The 21689-nt window shown below is 43.2% G+C and overlaps 1 protein-coding gene across 3 annotated transcripts in view; it reads right to left on the reverse strand.

Moving 5' to 3' along the window:
- CEP128 (centrosomal protein 128) overlaps positions 1-21689 on the reverse strand; it is a 453487-nt gene that overhangs the window by 108207 nt on the left and 323591 nt on the right. For all 3 annotated transcript variants that reach the window (XM_039911721.1, XM_039911722.1, XM_039911724.1), the window contains exon 21: positions 7477-7526. In XM_039911721.1, coding sequence (XP_039767655.1) covers positions 7477-7526 — 50 coding nt within the window. The remainder of the gene's footprint in view (positions 1-7476; positions 7527-21689) is intronic.

Raw genomic sequence — 21689 nt, forward strand, 5'->3', positions numbered from 1 at the left:
AGAAGAGGTGTCCTCAACAATGCTTTGAAGGTGGAGAGAGTGGTGGTCTGACGTATATGGAGGGGGAGGGAATTCCAGGCCAGGTGGAGAATTTGGAAAGAGATCGGCGGTGAGATAGATGATATAGGGGCACAATGAGTAAACTGGCGCTGAGGAGCAGAGTGTGTGGTCTGGGTTGTAGTAGGAATTTAGTGAGGTTAGGTAGGGTGGGGCAAGCTGATTGAGGGCTTTAAAGCCAATGGTAAGGCATTTCTGTTTAATTTCTCTTTAATGATGAGCAACCACTGGAAGCAAGTAATTACTAAGTACGACACACTCATACAATTAGAAGAAAGGGCAAAATCTCAAATAGTAACAATAAAAAATAGAAAAGTATTACATAATTACACCTACAATTACTAAACTAGTTAGATTAGTTGCCAAGACAGAGTCAGGAGGAGAAGAAGAGGTAAGGTTTCATATTAGACAAGCATTTTTACCAGATCTTTGATGGAGAGGAGAGGAATGGTTTGTGGAAGCAGTGGGAAGAAAGACTTGCAGATGGGTGTAAGGGACTGAAAGTGGGAGAATCTAGTATGGGAAATGAGAAGCCTTGAAGAAAGACTCGGAGCCTGGGAGTCAGAGAATCTGAGTTCTAGTCCTGGTTGTGTCTTTTGCCTACTGTGTGACCTTGGGCCAGTCACTTAAATTCTCTGTGCCTCATCTACCAAATGGAGATTCAGTGCCTGTTCTTCCTCCTCTTCAGACTGTGAGCACCATATGGGACCTGATTATCTGGTATCTGTCCCAGCACTTGGTACAATTCTTGGCACCAAAGTAAATGCTTTGATACCACAATTATTAATACCATCTTTCCACTTGGATTTGCTCCCTTTTTTTCACCCCCCACTCAGCTCCACAACACTTATGTACATACCAATTATTTTACTTATTTATATCAACGTCTGTTTTCCCACCCTGCACTGAAAGCTTGTTGTGGGCAGGGAACATATCTATCAAGTCTGTTGTACTCTCCCAAGCTGTTAGTACTGTTAGTAGCTGTTAGCAGCTCTGCACTTAGTAAGCACTCAAAAAATTCCATTAATTGTTTGATAAACCTCGATATTGAACATTATCCTGTCTGAGAAACTGGTTCAGCTTTGGTCTCCTGGACGTTCACAGGACTCTCAATTTTGCTCCTGACTAGATCTTAGAATTCCATATTTTCCTTTGGTGATGTCAACATAAGGAGGTTGGTAATTCTAGTCTAGTCTAGGAAAGAGCTCGGGTTTAGGAGTCAGAGGTCATGGGTTCTAATCCTGGCTCTGCCACCTGTCAGGTGTGTGACTTTGGGCAAGTCACTTAACTTCTTGGTGCCCCGGTTACCTCATCTGTAAAATGGGGATGAAGACTGTGAGCCTCACGTGGGACAACCTGATTACCCTGTATCTACCCCAGTGCTAAGAACAGTGCTTGGCACATAGTAAGCACCTAACAAACACCAACATTTTTTTTTTAGTCCTAGTTTGCTGGTAAACAGAATATTATTATTATTATTATTATTATTATTATTATTAAGTGCTGTCGAGTCATTTCCGATTCATAGAGACTCCATGGATATACTTTCTCCAGAACGCCCTGTCTTCTGCTATAATCTGCAACCTTTCTAATGGTTCTTCCGTTATTGTTGTTATGGTCTCTATCCATCTAGCTGCTGGTCTGCCTCTTCCATGTTTTCCCTGGACTTTTCCTAGCATTAGTGTCTTCTCCACAGAATTATTCCTCCTGATTATGAGTCCAAAATATGCTAATCTAAATCGAGTTACTTGGCTGTCCAAAGACCACTTGGGTTTAATTTGCTCTAAAATCCATTTGTTTGTTTTTCAGGCAATCCATGGTATTCGCAAAAGCCTTCTCCAACACCACATTTCAAAAGAATCTATGTTCTTTCTATCCTATTTTTTCACTATCAAGCTTTCGGATCCATACATTGTCACTGGAAATACCATAGAGTTGACAATTTATATTTTTGTGGCTACTGTAAGATCAGCACATTTCATGACTTTTTCCAGGGTTTTCATAGCAAGTCTTCCTAACATTAATCTTCAGTGTATTTCTTGGCTACTAGTTCCTTTATTACAGATTACTGATCCTAGGAGAGAAAAATTGTCAACTATTTTAATCTTCTCTCCATTCACTACAAATCTGTTAAAACTTCTAGTTGTCATGATCTTTGTTTTCTTGACATTCAAATATAGGTCCATATTTTTGCTAACTTTTAATAATAAGCCCTTCGAATCTTCTTCACTTTCTGCTAGTAGGGTTGTATCATCAGGCTAACAAATGACAACCCCAATTTCATTTTTTAAATTGGTATTTGTTAAGTGCTTACTATATGACAGGGACTGTATTAAGCAGTGGAGTAGATACAAACTAATCAGTTGGACACAGTCCATGTCCCACATGGGGCTCACAGTCTTAATCTCCATTTTACAGATTAGATAACTGAGGTTCAGAGAAGTTAAATGACTTCGTCAAGGCCACACAGCAGAGAAGTGGCAGAGCCAGGATTAGGATCCAGGTCCTTCTAAGGCAATCTTCTAAGACAAGCATCTTATTGTCCCATGATTTGGCCTCTCTAGGTGGTTTTTTCTTGCTTTGCTCTGAAGGAAAAGATGTGCTGGAGAATTTCATAAACTTCTTGAGGTTCTGTTAAGTCATATGGAAACAGTGCAACAGAATCTACTCCAAGAGCAGAGATTCACACTAACTCTGAAAATAACCAAGTGCAAAGACAAGGAATTTTCTAAGAAACCTCAAGGTCAAAGAGAGTCATTGACACCAGGGACATCCCACTCCCACCTTCCCTGGGGAAGTTTTCTGCCAGCTCTGGAGGTAATGAGCCGTTAATGCCAAGGTTTAACATAGCTTTAAACCAACTCAGGGCTGAATTAAACCACACCTTTTCCAAATGGAAAATTATGCTAGATCAAAGGCTGGATAAATGGTGAAACTATGAAAGACTCAGATCAAATTCCCCAGAAAATTAGGAAAATGTGTATCCGTGAATGTTTGAGAGAATTAACTAGGATGCAGAAATCCACCTGGGCAGGGATGAGGCTATTAACAAGTGAGAGATGCCCTTTCAGGAGATGTGGGGGAGAGGAGAGAGAGATAAAGTGAGATAGACAGACTATTGAACCATTAGCCATTCCTCAGAATCGAGATAGAACCTGAAGGAGAAATTCTAGCTTCAATATTCTCCAAAAGCATCACCATGGCAACCTCAATTGAAAAATGGCCCAAGGCAGTCATTTTGAATTCCCTTAAAAGCCCCAGGGCTCCTTGAATGTCCAAAACTGAGCTCCTCATCTTCCCTCCCAAGCCCTGTCCTCTTCCTGACTTCCCTATCACTGTGGATGGTACGACCATCCTTCCCGTCTCTCAGGCCAGCAACCTCGGTGTCATCTTTGACTCGGCTCTTTCGTTCACCCCACATATCCAATCTGTCACCGAAACCTGCCAGTCTCACCTTTATAATATCGTCAAGATCCACCCTTTCCTTTCCACCCAAACGGCTATCTTACTGCTACAGGCTTTCATAATATCCCAGTTGGATTATTGTGTCAGCCTGCTCTCTGATCTCCCTTCCTTCTGTCGCTCCCCACTCCAGTCTATTCTTCACTCCGCTGCCCGGCTCATCTTCCTGCAGAAACGCTCTAGGCATGTCACTCACTCCCCTTCATAAAAACCTCCAGTGGTTGCCTATCAACTTCCGCACAAAACAAAAACTTCTCACTCTAGGCTTCAAGGCTTTCCATCACCTTGCCCCCTCCTACCTCTCCTCTCTTCTCTCTTTCCACTGCCCACCCCGCACGCTCAGCTTCTCTGCCACCCACTTCCTTACCGTCCCCCGTTCTTGCCTATCCTGCCGTCGACCCCTGGGCCACGTCCTCCCGCGGTCCTGGAATGCCCTTCCTCCTCACCTCTGCCAAACTAATTCTCTTCCCCTCTTCAAAACCCTACTTAGAGCTCACCTCCTCCCAGAGGCCTTCCCAAACTGAGCTCCCCTTTTCCCTCTGCTTCCCCTCTACCCCCCCTTCACCTCTCTTCAGCTAAGCCCTCTTTTCCCCACTTTCCCTCTGCTCCTCCCCCTCTCCCTTCCCCTCCCCTCAGCACTGTACTCGTCCGCTCAACTATATATTTTCATTACCCTATTTATTTTGTTAATGAGATGTACATCACCCTGATTCTATTTATTTGCTATTGTTTTAATGAGATGTTCATCCCCTTGATTCTATTTATTGCTATTATTCTTGTCTGTCTGTCTCCCCCGATTAGACTATAAGCCCATCAAAGGGCAGGAACTGTCTCTGTTAGTGATTTGTACATTCCAAGCACTTAGTGCAGTGCTCTGCACATAGTAAGTGCTCAATAAATACTATTGAATGAATGAATGGCCACCATTGATACTAAAACAACAGAAAGAGATTGGTGGGGCATGTTAGGAAGGATGTCATCCCTTTAGATGCTTAGAGAAGCAGAGCACAGGCTTGGGAGACAGAGGTCATGGGTTCTAATCCCAGCTCCACCACTTGTCAGCTGTGTGACTTTGGACAAGTCACTTAACTTCTCTAGACCTCAGTTACCTCATCTGTAAAATGGGGATTAAGACTGTGAGCCCCACGTGGGACAACCTGATGACCTTGTATCTACCCCAGCGCTTAGAACAGTGCTTGGCACATAATAAGCGCTTAACAAATACCATCATTATCATCATCACTTAGATGGTGTCCTTGATCTTTCACGAGTTGATCTTGGTCTGTGAAGTAGGGTGGTACCAATCCAGAAGGAGGACCCCATAAAATAATTTGCATTATATTACCCAAGATGCTGAGGCAAACAAAACCGCCCACCCCCAGCCACTCTTTCAAGGATTCTTAGAGTAGACTTGCTCCAAGAGATATTAGGAACAACACAGTGGTCAGAGGTGAAAGATTGTGCTTTTCTGGAAATTAATGACTTTGAAAGTAAACAGGGATGGGAGACCTTGGGCATTTGAGAAGTGTCGTTGGACAAATTATTCAACAGCTTCTATAATTATGCAGGAAACATTGTAGAGAGAACTTGACATACAAACATCTTCGACTGAATCAAGTCCTAGACTGACCCAGGAAAGAAATTTGACTCTGTGTAACTGTGAACAGTCCAAAACAGGAGATATCAAAGGTGATGACCAGCCTCTGACACTCTCAAGACAGGAAGGAAATAGTGGGCCCACCTAAAGTCAGATAAATCAATCAATAATTCATATTTTGGGGAGGCTTACTGTGTGCAGAGCACTGTACTAAATGCTTGAGAAAGTACAATATAACACTAAGCAGACACATTCCCTGTCCACAACAAATTTACAGTCTGGAGGACTGTATGATTATAGAGGCCTGTATTATCCTTTGGAGAGTTGGGAGAGCAAGTGAAAGAACTGGAGAGGGTCTTGCATCAGGCCCAGAGCCCAGTGGAGTGCAGTGGGAACTCTTTTAGCCATGCATAAATCCCTGCATCCTCTATAGTAACCAATGCCCTTATTCAAGAGGACAGTTGATGTTCCAATATGGGGAGTCAATCTGAAGGCTTCAGTTCAGGGGGAGTTAGAAGATCTGGGTTCTAATCCCAGAAACACCTCTTGCCTGTGTGACCTTGAGCAAGTCACTTTATTCATTCATTCAATAGTATTTATTGAGCGTTTACTATGTGCAGAGCACTGTACTAAGCGCTTGGGATGAACAAGTCGGCAACAGATAGAGACAGTCCCTGCCGTTTGACGGGCTTACAGTCTAATCGGGGGAGATGGACAGACAAGAACAATGGCAATAAATAGAGTCAAGGGGAAGAACATCTCGTAAAAACAATGGCAACTAAATAGAATCAAGGTGATGTACAATTCATTAACAAAATAAATAGGGTAATGGAAATATATACAGTTGAGCGGACGAGTACAGTGCTGTGGGGATGGGAAGGGAGAGGTGGAGGAGCAGAGGGAAAAGGGGAAAAAGAGGGTTTTTAGCTGCGGAGAGGTAAAGGGGGGGTGGCAGAGGGAGTAGAGGGAGAAGAGGAGCTCAGTCTGGGAAGGCCTCTTGGAGGAGGTGAGTTTTAAGTAGGGTTTTGAAGAGGGGAAGAGAATCAGTTTGGCGGAGGTGAGGAGGGAGGGAGTTCCAGGACCGCGGGAGGACGTGGCCCGGGGGTCAACGGCGGGATAGGCGAGACCGAGGGACGGTGAGGAGGTGGGTGGCAGAGGAGCGGAGCATGCGGGGTGGGTGGTAGAAAGAGAGAAGGGAGGAGAGGTAGGAAGGGGCAAGGTGATGTAGAGCCTTGAAGCCTAGAGTGAGGAGTTTTTGTTTGGAGCGGAGGTTGATAGGCAACCACTGGAGTTGTTTAAGAAGGGGAGTGACATGCCCAGATCGTTTCTGCAGGAAGATGAGCCGGGCAGCGGAGTGAAGAATAGACTGGAGCGGGGCGAGAAAGGAGGAAGGGAGGTCAGAGAGAAGGCTGACACAGTAGTCTAGCCGGGATATAACGAGAGCCTGTAGCAGTAAGGTAGCCGTTTGGGTGGAGAGGAAAGGGCGGATCTTGGCGATATTGTAGAGGTGAAACCGGCAGGTCTTGGTAACGGATAGGATGTGTGGGGTGAACAAGAGAGACGAGTCAAGGATGACACCGAGATTGCGGGCCTTTTACTTCCCTGTGCCTCATCTGTAAAATGGGTATGAAATACTTGTTCTCCCTCCCTCTTAGACGGTAAGCCCTAGGTGGAACTGGCACTTAGTACAGTGCTCGACACATAGTAAGTGCCCCACAAATATCACAATTATTATTATTATGGTGGTTAACAGTTTCCAGAGGCAGATTGGATCACGGATGTTTACCCCAATTGACATGGTCCAGTGGTGGACTCCTAATAATCCTGCCCCAGTCAAGTTGCATTATGCCAGAAGGAAGAAGGACAGACTGGGTTCTTTTTCCGGAAAAAATAAGGCAGAACTGCTCTCAGTCAATCAATTGTATTTATTAAGCACTTACTGTGTGCAGAGCACTGTACTAACTGCTTGGGAGAGTACAATATAACAATATACAAGAGACACATTCCCTGCCCACAGCGAGTTTGCAGTCCAGAGTTTATAGTCTACAGTCTCTCCAAAATGAGGAGGTCAGCTATGGAATGTGCCATGTGCAGGGCCAGGAACCTACTCCCTGGCATAAAAGGAACTGTTGGCAGTAGACAGGGGAACTCTGGCACTATGTTTGCGCCTTCCATCGTCTTCTTGTGAGATTGTAACACCCAGGAATTGGGTTTTTTTAATATATTTCTACTAGGGACTGAAGGTGGAAAAAAGTTTTCAAGATTCAAAATGTAAAAATAGACCTAATGATCCTTTAATTTGGGATTTGAAGATTCAAAAGGAGGATTTTTTGGGGGTGCAATTAATAAATGTACTTTACCTGCAGATGTTCCATTTCCTCATCTCTTCGGTGTGACTTCTCCAGCATATCTAAACAATAATTTGATAAAATATTTGAATTCAACCAGAAACAAGTTGGTTCTGAGTACAAAATTCAAAATCAACAGAGAAGCTTCCTAAGAAGACAATACCAAGTCTTTATCTGGTATGCCAATTTAAACAGCCTTTTGAACTGATGGAAGGGGCAGCAATGTAAACCCAGTGAAGCAAAGACTGGCCAGGGATTAAGAACTAATTGACTGCATGATCCTGTGAGAACATGGTTTTGCTCAAGAAGTCACAGAATGATGCCAATGTCTTTTTATTTAGCTGAGTGCTTAGATAACTTAGATAACTTAGAATCAAAGAAGCAGCATGGAGTAGTAGAAGCAGCATGGCATAGTCGATAGAGCATGGGCTTGGGAGTCAGAAGGACATGGGTTCTAATCCCAGCTCCGTCACTTGGCTGCTGGGTGACCCTGGGTAAGTCACTTCACTTCTCTGTGCCTCAGTTACCTCATCTGTAAAATGGGGATTGAGACTGTGAAGCCCAGATTCACAGGGACTGTGTCCAACTTGATTTCCCTGTATCCACCCCAATGCTTAGAACAGTGCTCTACACATATTAAGTGCTTAAAAAACACCATTATTATTATTATAACTTAGATATGGACAAAAATCTACCAGTTTAGCATTTTTATAACCAAACTGCAACCTTCTGGAATCAAATAAGCATTTATTAATGGAAGTGGAGACACCATCTATATCATAGAGCCACAATAATAATCACTTCACACTAAAAAGAAGGGTAAAGAAGACCAGAAAATTTAGAAAGTACTTGGGAGAAATCTGCGACTGAAAAGAGAAATATTCAACCGATTTGAGCTCCATCTTAGATTGCATGTATGGCCATGCTGTCTCACTGTCCTACATTCATTTATGAACATACGCTACAGGAAAATGCATTCGGCACTGAGTATTCTCTGCCCACAGCTATACCACCCCATGCTATGATCTTATTAGATTTCACAAGTTAAAGAGGGTTGGCCTGAACCAGTATTTGGAGGGAACCTGACAAGAAACACCTACTGCAGTATGCATTAAAATAATGTCTACCATACCTCACTGATAGAGCTCATACAGATGTCACACTGGGAGAAAGGAGAATATAATGCATTAAAATATAACAAACGTCAGAAAAATGTTTTTATTATTGCTATTATGGTATTCGCTATGCACTTACTATGTATCAAGCACTGTTGTAAGCACTGGGGCAGATACAAATTGATCAGGTTGGACAAAGACCCTGTCCCGCAAGGGCTCACAGTAAGAGGGGCAACAGGTATTTAATCCCCATTTTACAGTTGAGGAAAATGAGGCACATAGAAGTTAAGTGACTTCCCCTAAGTCACATAGCAAGCAATTGGCAGAGCTGGGATTAGAACACAGGTCCTCCCACACCCAGGTTCATGGTCTTTCCACTAAGCCACGCTCCTTCTCATAAATAAACAAATGTTTCAGTAGACACTGCACTGGGTCCAGAAGGAAACAGTACATTCCGTGGGTGGCAGAGTTACATAACATTATTTTACAGCATTCAGCAGGCAGTACATCAAAAGCAGTATATGTCAGGAGACAGGATGATGAAGGAAGCTTAATCAGTCAATTGTATTTACTAAGCGCTTACTGTGTGCAGAGCAAGTGTACTAAGTGTTTAGGAGGGTACAATACAACAGAGTTGGTAAACACGTACCCTGCCCATCATGATTCATTGACTAGATGCCTTCGCAGTTATAGTACCTAGAGAAGCAATGATATATAGACTGTAGACTGTAAGTTCTTTGTGGGCAGGAAATATGCCTTACTCACTCTGCTCTGATCTCATCTATCTCACTGCCAGCCCCTTTCCCACATTCTCCCCCTACTCTCTTCCACACCATATATGCCAGACCACCACTCTTTCCATCTTCAAAGCATTACTAAGGTCACATCTCATCCAAGAGGCCCTTCCTGATTAAGCACTCTTTTCCCTGGCTTGCTCTCTCTTCTGCATCTTCTATGCGCTTGGATCTGTGGCATTCAGTATTTGCCCCACCCCCAACTCCACAGCACATACTTATCTTAAAATTATATATTATATATTACTTATTTATTCATAGTAATGTCTGTTTCCCCTTTTGGATTGTAAGCTTGTTATGGGCAGGGAACATGTCTGCTAATAGTGTTATATAGTACTTTCCCAAGCGCATGGCATAATGGATAGAACACGGGGTGGGTGGCAGGAGATCATGTGTTCTAATCCTGGCTCCACCATTTGTTCACTGTGTGACCTTGGACAAAGTCACTTCACTTCTCTGGGCCTCTGAGCGGGGAGCAGCAAGGTGTGGTGGGTGTCTAAGTTGTGTATGGCTCTGACAGTGTGTGTCTGTTTCTGTTTTCATCTCTCCTTTCCCTAGTTTCTGCTCCCAATAATGGGCTACTGTCCCCTTTCTGCTCACATCTGCTACAGTGGCAAGCATTTAACATAGCTAATTCCATTCACCAATTCATCTCATCTTGTTCTATTACATTATAATATATTAGATTGCTCATAATTTGGCATGAGAGGTGGAGGGTTTTCCCTGCTACAAGTTAGTACATAACCGATAGTCTTTGGGCTTATTATCAGTCTATATAGAGCCATGCTGGCTCTGAAAAGCGCTTCCCCATGATCTGCCCACCTTCTTGTGTATGTGCCTCCAGAGCACAATTGTCAGCCTTTACCAGCTCCTGGATGACTGGCAAGTTGCTTTCAGTGAGGCCGCTCTTCTGCTGAGATGGAAGAGTTTCCAGGTGGATCATGACAGCTCCCAGGTCCCCTGCTACTTCATCAAGCAGCAGAGTTATAGATAAAGTTGAAAAGCGTTGGACCTAAACAGTTCTGGTGGAAGGGGAAGAAAGGGCCTGATAATGATAGTAATAATAATTTCTTTCCCCCTTCCGTTACAGAACCAGAATTGGATGCCTTCATGACCAGGATTCCCATTTTAATCACCCAATCCCTACGCTGCCTCAGCTCCTCCTGCCAAGTTCCAAGGCTCAGAAATGATGTCCGTGTTCATAGGGACATGGGAGGAGGCCTCAAAGGCTCTTGAGACAGTGTGTGGAGGGAAGAGTTCCAAGAACCCCTCTGAAAAGTTCTCCAGGTTCAGGCAGACTTCAGCAAAGTGCTACAGATGACATCGTGGCATCCCCTGGATGTCCTGTGTGTGACCATGTCAGATAACCGCAGGGGCCACCAGTGCCCATCCTACTGAATGCTCATCAAGGCTATGGGCATGAAAAAGTGACACCTCCAAGATGGGTTTGATGAAAATGACTTGGAGAAAAACAAAAACACTCGCAGCCAAGAAAGAAATGCATCATCATCATCATCCAGATCATTACGGTCATGACAGCAGAAGAGCCTACCTAAAGCCTGCCTAGTAGCCTAGTAGCCTGCAGATCAAGCTAAGGAACATGTATGACCAGATATGGGATGCCATGGCTATGTGGTTAGTTGAGTTGAAAGGGCAGCAGTGTGGCCTCCTGGAAAGAGCACAGCCTAAGAAGTCAGAGGGCTTGAGTTCTAATCCCTACTTTGCTTCTTGCCTCCTATGAGACCTTGGGCAAGTCACTTCATTCTTTATGCCTCATTTTCCTCACCTGTAAAATGGAAATGAAATGCCTATTCTCCCTCCTATTTAGACTGTGAGCTCCATGTGGAACACAGACTATGCTCAACTGTATTATCTTGAATATACCCCAGCACTTACTACAAGTTCTTGACACAGAGTAGGCCCTTAACAAATCAATCAATCAATTATATTTATTGAGCACTTACCGTGTGCAGAGCACTGGACTAAGAGCTTGGAAGACTACACTACAAGAGAGTTGGTAAATCCAAACCTTGCCCATAAGGAGTTTACAAGTCTGCAGTCTATTATAACTCCTTTCTAGGGACTTGACATAGAGACATCTTAATGTTCCAGATAAAACTTTTTGATACACTAAGAATTGCAAAATTTGAAGTGTCTCAAGCAACAGCCAGCCTAGTTTTCAGTAGCTTACATGGTTGCAGCTGCCTGAAGAATATTCAGGTTTCCCCACCAAATAATGATCTGAACAAGGACATGTCATTGTTATGCTCTCAGGGGCACCCCGATGCCTTTTTTTAAATGGCATTTGTTAAGCGCTATGTTCCAGGCACTGTACCATGCACTGGAGTAGATACAAGGTGGGACACAGTCCATGTCCCACATGGGGCTCCCCAATTTACAGAAGAGGTAACTGAGGCACAGAAAAGTTAAGGACTTGCCTGAGTACACACAACAGACAAGTGGTGGAGCCAGGATTAGAATCTGACTCCTAGGCCTGTGCTCTTTCCACTAGGCCCTGCCACTTCTCTAATTTTTCTAATTTTACAGAGAGAAGAAGCTGTGGAAAATATAAGTTGATTTGGGTTGGTCCTTGTGGAAATGTAGGTAATGGCTTTTTAGCTTTCCAATCGTATATTATATAATTATTCCTCCCCGCTTCACGCACCCCACTCCAACACATTTTCAAATATATCACTATTTACCTCTGCATTTACTTGGGTAAATGTATGTGGAACGACATAGGGATTTTAAATTATTTTGTTGAAATAGTCCTACTTGGACATTGTTATACAAAAGCACATACAAAAATAGGAGAAGGGAAGAGACTACAGATGTGTGCTATGCATAAGGTTGAGTATACATAAAGAGGGGACAGCAGAAAGTAATTATCGCCACTTGTTACAATGAACCTTTTTGTTGTTATTTGTCCTTAACAGCCTTTAGTGTCAATGATCTGCACAAAAGAGCTAGAGAGCTTCTCTCTTTTCTTACTCTCCATTGGCATAGTCAGGATTTTCTTGATTATCCTTTGGTTTACTGTTCAATACAAACAGCAATTCAACTGCCATGCAAATTGCTGTGGCCAAATGCACTTCCATCAACATTAGTTAATGAAAGAATTTTTGGTTAGGAGGGCAACAGCCTTGTATATTTTCATTGGACATGATTCAGGGTCCTAACTGAGCTGGTACAAAACCAGCCAGAGCTCCAAAAAATTCTCATGCAGAAAGAAGAAGGCCATCCAGGATGAAGACTTGTGAATCTTCCCTAAGGGTCCATTTTATCCCCTGGAAATTTTTAATTTTTTGTTAATAGCATTTGTTAAGCACTTACTATGTGCCAGGCATTGTATAAAGTGCTGGGGAGATACAAGCTAATCAGGTTGGACACAGTCCACATTCCTCATGGGGCACACAGTTGTAATCCCCACTTTACAGATGAGGTACCAAAGGCATAGCGAAGTGAAGTGACTTGCCCAAGGTCATGCAGCAGACAAGTACTGGAACTGGGATTTGAACCCAGGTCCTCTAAATCCCAGGCCCAGGCTCTTTCTACTAGGCCACACTGCTTCTCCATATTTACTGTATTCCAATGAATTCAAAGTATTCCACTATATCCTGGAGATCCTAGAAAATGACTAATTTTTGAACTAAATCAGTCACAGAGAGTCACCCTGAAAATTTCTCTAGTTCTCCAATCCAGAGGTACTCAGGTAAGAAGTCATTTAACAATTTATTTTTTTTAGATTTCCCTTAAAGTACAGCAGGTCACTGCTCAGCATCAAAAACATATTCCCTCATATATTCTTATTTTCTCAAGCAGACATTTAACACCATACCATTAAAGTAAAAAAAAAAAAAAAAGAACTGACTGTAATTTTTGGTCCACAAGAAACTGATGGAAAGAAAAAACAAGACAACCTGTAAATAAGGCTCTCATTGAAGAGTCTGTTTCACATATAGAGCAGGTCAAAAGTGTTTAAATGAATATGTGGCAACTGAACAGAGTTTCTAAACTAAAACATTTGTCAGCACATTTTCCTTCTGTTTTATTAGTCCAGTAAAAAAATAAATAGTATTATAATGAGGCGTTGCTTAAGCCCAAAGAATTCAAAAACAATCTCATGCATTTCAGTTGTGTTTTAATAGCACCCAAAATCAACAGCAAATTCAGGATACTGTGTGGAAAATAAAAGATCGTAATTTAAAACTTTAAAAAAAAATACATTTTGGGCAAAGGTTTAGTCCTCCACTTTCAGCACTAAGGAGTTACATACTGAGAAGAGTCAAATCATCTAGGTTTATATCTCTGTACCACAGTGATAAACTTTGATCGGCCATTACCACATAAAACACCCGGTTTACGAAGGAAGACTACATTCCAGAAGTACGAACGTGTCTGTAGCCTGTACCACTCTAAAATGGCAAGCTGGCCTACAGAAGGCCTCCAATCTGTCCAATAAATGAGCGATTCATAGCCTGCTGCTTGTTCCGGTACAGTGTCCATGAAGGCATTGACTGTCATCATCATCAATGGTATTTACTGAATGCTCACTATGTGCAGAGCACTATGTTTAGCATTTGGGTGAGGACAGTATAACAGTTGTTCATTGTTCCTATTTGTTTCCTGCCCATAAGGAGCTTAGAGTTTAGAGGGGAGACAGACATTAATATAAGTAAAGAATTTGTAATATAGGGAGAAAGAAGTTGAAATCACTAACAAAGAGTGCAGCTGCCAGAATGTAATTCAAAAAACAGAGTCCCACCTCCCATCACTCCAACTCTCAAGGTCAAACAGCCCAGAAGGGCAAATGCGATTGAGTAAGATTAACCCCCAGTTGACAGGTCCTCCCCGCTCCATGCCTGAGGGATTGACCCGTGTGTCCCAACAGTACTCTGGTGAAGGACAAACATCAGCACTGGAGTCCAGCTTAGAGGTCAGGGCTCTTGTGGTCTCAGACTGGACCCTGGGCTCAGGCCAGTGGAGTGTGAGCTAAAGGACCACCCACCCCGCCTCCTCAGCTGCTTTTTTGTTTTTATGGTATTTAAGTACCTATGATGTGCCAGGCACAGTATCTGTCCCACATAGGGCTCACAATCTTAATCTCCATTTTAGACATGACAAAATTGATGCACCGAGAAGTGAAATGACTTGCCCAAAGTCATACAGCAGACAAGTGGCAGAGCTGAGTTCAGAACCCAGGTCTTTTTGACTACCATGCCTGTGCTCTATCCACTGGGCCATGCTGCTTGGGCAGGGCTGGCCGGCTGGGCCGTCTTGGGGCTACTCCCCTTGCGGGAGGTTCCAATCAGGGCATTGCCCACTCTGTGGCCCACAGACACCCCAGCAGCCATGATGGCAATTGAGGTAATCAGTTTGGGCTGCCCTGAAGGGGTCCCGCGGGAGCAGCCGAGTCCATGGGTGGGAGACGAGCTGGGGCCTGGGCATGGGATTTAGAATGGGTGGCTGGGCGTATGGGCAAAGCAACAGAGTTACTTTGACTTTTCTCCTCTTTATCAGCCACTCAATGGTATTTATTGAGCGCTTACTGTGTGCCGAAAACTGTATTAAGTGCTTGGGAGAATACAACTGAGTTGGGAGACATGATCTCTGTTTTCATTCGAGCAGACTGACTGCTTTTGAAAGATCACATTTTTCCAACCTCTTATTCACAAAGCTGCTACACCATGGAAAAACTATTCCATAACCCGTATCATTCCATTCATGGGCTCAACCCTGACTTGGAGAGATGCTGAGGTGTGACACTTGGGTTTAGCTTTATTTAAACTCCACACACCATTAAATCCTATCATAAAAGAGTGGAACCCATGAAAATAGGAATGGATTTACCCTGGTATTCCATGGAATTACATCCTGGTCTATGCTTCAGCCTTTTTATAAATTAGAAATATCAATGCCAAATCTCTCATTCTCCCTGATGCCACAATCAGTCAGAAAACAAAGACTGTGTTCTCTTTCATTGAACTCTCTCAAGGCACTGGCTTCTCTCAGTTTTTCCTCTTCCACTTAACCTCTTTTGGTTTTTCCTTTCCACTTAACTAAAGTCCAAGTTCTTCAGTGAAAATAGGGTGGTTTCTTCATACCATAGGGATGTAGTAGGAAATCCATTCCTTCCTTCCTTGATGTAATTGAACAAATCCTTGCCAAGCAGTGATTGGGTTGCAACTCAATGGGATCAAAGGAGGCAATAAGCCCCATCTTTGCTCAATCCCAGCCTGTTTGTTTGTTTGTTTTATGGTACTTGTTAAATGCTTACTACCTGTCACACACTGTTCTAAGTGCTGGGGTAGGTAGATGTCAACTAGATTGGACACAGTCTCTGTCCCGCTTAGTGCTCAGAGTCTTAAGTGGGGGGAAAACCAGGTATTGAATCCTCATTTTAAAGTTGAGGAAACTGAGGCATAGAGAAGTGACTTGTCCAAGGTCACTCAGCTAGAACTTGGCAGAACCACTGTAGAGCCAGGATTAGAATTCAGGTCCTCTGACTCCCAGGCCCGTGCTCTTTCCGCTAGGCCACACTGCTTCCCATCAAAGTCAAATCAATACCACTACAACCGCATTATTAAGCACCTACTGGGCATTAGGCACTATACTACGTAGTTGGGCAACTACAACATTTACAAGACACAAGACCTCCTGAGCTCAAGAAGTTTATAATCATAAATACTTCGTTTTACAGAAAGGGAAAGTCACTTCAGATCTTGCCGCTTCCAACTCTGGAACTTAGGTCACAAAACATTTCATTAAGTTGCTTCTGATCAAATTAATCAATGGTATTAGTCCGAATGAGACTGAAAAGGCCCCATGTAGTGACTGTATGTTCTGTTGCCTTTTTTACCCCTGCTCCTCCTTCCCTGCTAAAATTTCTTATTAATTGTGGTTTTTGTTAAGCACTTACTTTATGCCTGGTACTATATTAAATGCTGGGGTGGATATAGACAAATCAGGTTCGACAAAGCCCCTATCCCACATGGGGCTCACAGTTTTAATCCCCATTTTACACAAGAAAAAACCAAGGCACAGACAAGTAAAGTGACTTGCCCAAGGTCACTCAGGAGACAAGTGGCAGAGTTGGCATTAGAACCCAGGACATTCTGACTCCCAGGCCCTAGCTCTATCCACCAGGTCATGCTGCTCCTCCTTGCCCTCTTTTTGCTTCCATAGTCACAAGGAAAAATTGACACCTATGATACATAAGCAGTTCCATAATTGAGTATTATTACTTACTCCCCACTATTTGATGCTATGTATCTTTATTACCTCTCTTTATTTTGCAGATGAAGGAAACCCTAGGGTTCCTGAGCCTGTTGACCGAGGGCTAGGAATGAAATGTTGGTTAGGCAGAAGTGTTTTTGGCACCACTCACACATAAGGGTAGGAATTCACTGTCAATAAACAGAATTTAAAAATAGTAGAAATTGAAAATAATTTTAAAAGGGAAGTCATTTCCAATGTGTAAATGTAAAACATAGCAAGGAGAATTCTTTGAAGCTAATGTTTCCCTTAGAATTATATTCCAATGGCTTCATGGCCAATCTCACAGGTCATTGTTCTCTTTAATTAGTAGCTTTTGCTTAACATAAAAAAGCCTAAAGTAATTTTAATACTGATTACCACTGACCAGCATATTAACAAATTGTTATATTAACACAGCCCACCTTACACTGCCTGTCGTAAAAGGTTTGCCTAGCTTTCTTTCATGGATTTTAATTAACTACCCCCACCCTTCCTGCTCATCACTGTGAGTGGGGTGGGGGGAGAAACACTGCTAAGGAGGGGATGAGTTCATTTTGCTTACATCTGAGTCTGAAGCATTTTCATCGATGCACAGACGTAAAGCCCACTCCCCACAGCCCAACATACCTGGGAGAGGCAAAGGTTGATCCCCAAAATGCAAGGCAGTTCCCCAAAATACAAGGTTTTTAATACCAGCATTTGACGCTACTTCCTATCATTCATCTGCGTGTTCAAAGATGCTGGATTTTGCAAACTATCTCTGGCATTTTGATTGAGTCCATTTTAATGTTGCCACAATGCTTCTTCTCGACTCCCAAAAAACGGACTTCTCTATCAGTGGTGTCCTTTATTTGCATTAGCCTGAAGCAGTACATATAATTATAACTGACAGATCAGCAAGAGTTCAAGCTCCCAAACCAGCTAAAGGAAAGGAAAGGACGGCCCTAATTGTTGAGATTCCCTAAAGTAGAAACTGTTATCTTTGTGCAGGAAACAGAATGTACTGTACTTGCTGTCTAATCCCTAAGGCTTAGTTAGATTTGTAAGTTTGTGCCGTATTTTAATGGGTCAAATCCCAAATGTTGACCTCCTTTTACTAAAACCATATGAAAAGTACCTACAGAATGTAAGAAACTCAGGGATATTACCTACCACAAACCAGACTCAATCCTGCATAAAAAGGTACATTGTTAAAACACACATCTTTCTGAATAAGTAAACTTGGCATGGTAAAGAGAAAAAGGTTAGCCATAGAAAAAGCATCTTATTTTAATTAAAGCTTGTTCCAAATGATTCACCAGTGAAAGCTAAGCTCTTTGCGAGCAAGGATTATGAAAACTATCATACTCTCCCAAGTACTTAGTACAATGCTGTGGACAGAGAAAATGCTCCAAAAATAGTATCAATTGACTGGTTGAAAAGGGGAGGGATAGGGAGGAAGAAGGGAGAATGAGGATGGGAGAACAAAAATGAGTGGGAGGAAGAAAAGGCAGATCTTCCAGCATCTAGTATAGTGTTCTGTGTTCAGTAAGGACTAAAGAAATACTATTGCTATTACTAAAAGTTCAAATATGTGGCATCCAGAATAAAAGGGAATAAAGCTCCCCATACAAACTACTATGGGACCTCGTTACTTCCACAGGGCCAGAAAGATCTTAGCCAGAATGCTCCTAGAAGCACCCCTGAAGAACATTCTAAGAGAAGCAGCATGGCACAGTGTCACAAGGCATAGGCCTGGCAGACAGATGGTCAAGAGTTCTAATTCCAACTCCACCACTTGTCTGCTGTGTGACCTTGGACAAGTCACTTCACTTCTCTGGGCCTTAGTTACCTCAGCTGTAAAATGGGGATTGAGACAGTGAGTTCCATGTGGAACAAGGGACTATGTCCAATTCCATTTGCTTGAATCCACCTCAGCATTTAGTACAGTAACAAATGTTATTATTATTATCATTATTGTTATTAAACCTAGTGCTTCTGGTATCACAATATGGCTTTAGACTACACTGAGATTCAGTGGACTTGATCTCAGAGACAAGTCAGATTTAAAACAAGTGCTATCATCATCATCATCATCGATGGTATTTATTGAGTCTTTACTATGTGCAGAGCACTGTACTAAATATTTGGGAGAGTACAATACATCAGAATTGGCAGACATGTTGTATGCCCACAATGAGCTCACAGTCTAGAAGGGGAGACAGACATTAAAGACTTGTTCGCAGATCAACCGAAAATCTTTGACAGGGTAATAATGATGATAATAATGATAACTGTGGCATTTGTTAAGTGCTTACTATGTGCCAAGCACTATACTGAGTGCTGGGGTAAATACAAGATAATCAGGACCTTCATGGGGCTCACAGACTGAGTAGGAGGATGAACAGGTGTTGAATCCCCTTGAGGCAGATGAGGGAACAATATGAACATATTCACTACACTGTAAACTCCTTGCTGGCAGGGATTGAGTTTACCGATTCGATTGTACTCTCTCAAGTACTTAGCACAGGGTCCTGCACACACTAAGTACTCGGGAAATACCAGCTGCCCAAAATGCTTGGCTGTTCTGAAAGTGATGAAGATTTTAATACTATTTCATAAAAGCTTTCTTCATTACTTCATTAGTAAGTACTCCATAATTACCATTGATTGATTGATTTACAGTGAACAAGTAGTCTGAGCTCCTTATCTTCCCTCTCAAACCCTGTCCTCTCCCTGACTTTCCCGTCACTGTGGATGGCACTACCGTCCTTCCCATCTCACAAGCCCGCAACCTTGGTGTCATCCTTGACTGTGCTCTCTCATTCACCTGCCAGTCTCACCAAACATCACCAAAATCTGCTCTTTCCTCTCCATCCAAACGGCTACCATGCTGGTACAAGCTCTCATAATATCCCGAATGGATTATTGCATCAGCCTCCTCTCTGATCTCCCATCTTCCTCTCTCTTCTTGCTCCAGTCTATTCTTCATTCCGCTGCCCGGATTATCTTTCTACAGAAACGCTCTGGGATGTCACTCCCCTCCTCAGAAATCTCCAGTGGTTGCCTATCAACCTTCACATGAGGCAAAAACTGCTCACTCTTGGCTTCAAAGCTCTCCATCCTCTTGCCCCCTCTTACCTCACCTCCCTTTTTTCCTCCTACAGCCCACCCTGTACACTCCGCTCCTCTGCGTACACTCCGCTCCTCTGCCACTAACCTCGTCACTGTGCCTCATTCTCGCCTGCCCCGCTATTGACCCCTGGCCCACGACCGACCACTGACCTGGAATGCCCTCCCTCCTCACATCTGCCAAGAAGCAGTGTGGCTCAGTGGAAAGAACACGGGCTTTGGAATCAGAGGTCATGGGTTCGACTCCCGGCTCTGCCACTTGTCAGCTGTGTGACTGTGGGCAAGACACTTAACTTCTCTGTGCCTCAGTTACCTCATTTGTAAAATGGGGATTATCTGTGAGCCTCACGTGGGACAAACTGATTACCCTGTATCTGACCCAGCGCTTACAACAGTGCTCTGCACATAGTAAGCGCTTAACAAATACCAACATTATTATTATTATTAACTCTCTTTCTCTCCTCAAAGCCCTACTGAGAGCTCACCTCCTCCAGGAGACCTTCCCAGACTGAGCCCTCCTTTTCCCTCTGCCCCTCCTCCTCTCCCCATTCCCCCTACTCCCTCCCTCTTCTCTACCCCCTTCCTCTCCCCACAGCACTTTTGTATATTTGTATATATTATTACTCTATTTTATTAATGATGTGTATATATTTATGATTCTATTTATCTATTTTGATGGTATTGATGCCTGACTACTTGCTTTGTTTTGCTGTCTGTCTCCCTTTTAGACTGTGAGCCCATTATTGGGCAGGGATTGTCTCTGTTGCCAAACTGTATATTCCAAGCCCTTAGTACAGTGCTCTGCACACTGTAAGCACTCAATAAATACGACTGAATGAATGAATTGAATAAATGAATGAAAAGCACTTAGTGCTTGACACATGGAAAGTGTCCAATAAATACCATGGATTGATTGACTGACTGTGCCTTATTTTCCTCTGCCATAAGATGCAAGTAATAATAGGGAATAATATTAGGGAAGCAGCATGGCCTAGTGGATAGAGAATGGGCCTGGGAGTAAGAATGACCTTAGTTCTAATCCCGGCTCTAACAAATGTCTGTTGTGTGACCTTGAGCAAGTCACTTAAATTCTCTGTGACTCAGTTACCTCATCTGTAAAATGAGGATTAAGACTGTGAGCACCATGTGGGACAGGGACTGTGTCCAACCTGACAGGCCTATATCTACCTCAGCTCATAGAACAGTGCTTAACACAGAGTAAGCACTTAACAAATACCATCATCATTATTATTAGTATTAATAATGCATGCCCTTGCTCAACTTCAGGGCACAGTCCCATCTTGATCAGCGTACTCTGTTATACTGTACTGTCCTAAGTGCTTAGTACAGTGCTTTGCACATGGTGAGTACTCAATAAATATGATGAGTTGGTTGACTGACTCAATGATTGATGGCCAGCAGGATCCAAAACTGTGGGACTCAGTGGAGCTGCACATGACTGCCTGTGCGGCCACCTTGGGCAGTAGGTTCAGACAGATGTCTTCCCCTCCTCCGACAGCAGGCTAGGGGATAGGAAGGAAGAGGCGAAAGAAGAGTCAGAGAGACAGAAGTCACTGAGACTCGAATTCTAATTTGGCAAATTCTGGGGGGAAGTAGCCGTGCCCGGTCAAATTGATCCAGTTCCAGTTTCTAGTCAAACTGCACCATTCCCACAGGTTTCTGGGGATCGCGTTCCTTTGGTCCTGCACTCTCTTCTGTTCTTTAATTCCTGTGGCTCCTTCACAATGAACCTCACTAGTCAGTCAGTCAATCATATTTATTGAGAGTTTACTGTGTGCAGAGCACTGCAGTAAGCACTTGGGAGAGTACAATACAACAGTATAAGAGACAGTTCTTGACCAAAACGAGCTTACACTGCTGCAGCCACCTTTAACTCTTCCACACCAAACACTGTGCAGCTGCAGGGGCCACAAAGTTGGGGGATGGT

Source organism: Ornithorhynchus anatinus, chromosome 1 (assembly GCF_004115215.2).
Source record: "Ornithorhynchus anatinus isolate Pmale09 chromosome 1, mOrnAna1.pri.v4, whole genome shotgun sequence".
Taxonomy (NCBI): domain Eukaryota; kingdom Metazoa; phylum Chordata; class Mammalia; order Monotremata; family Ornithorhynchidae; genus Ornithorhynchus; species Ornithorhynchus anatinus.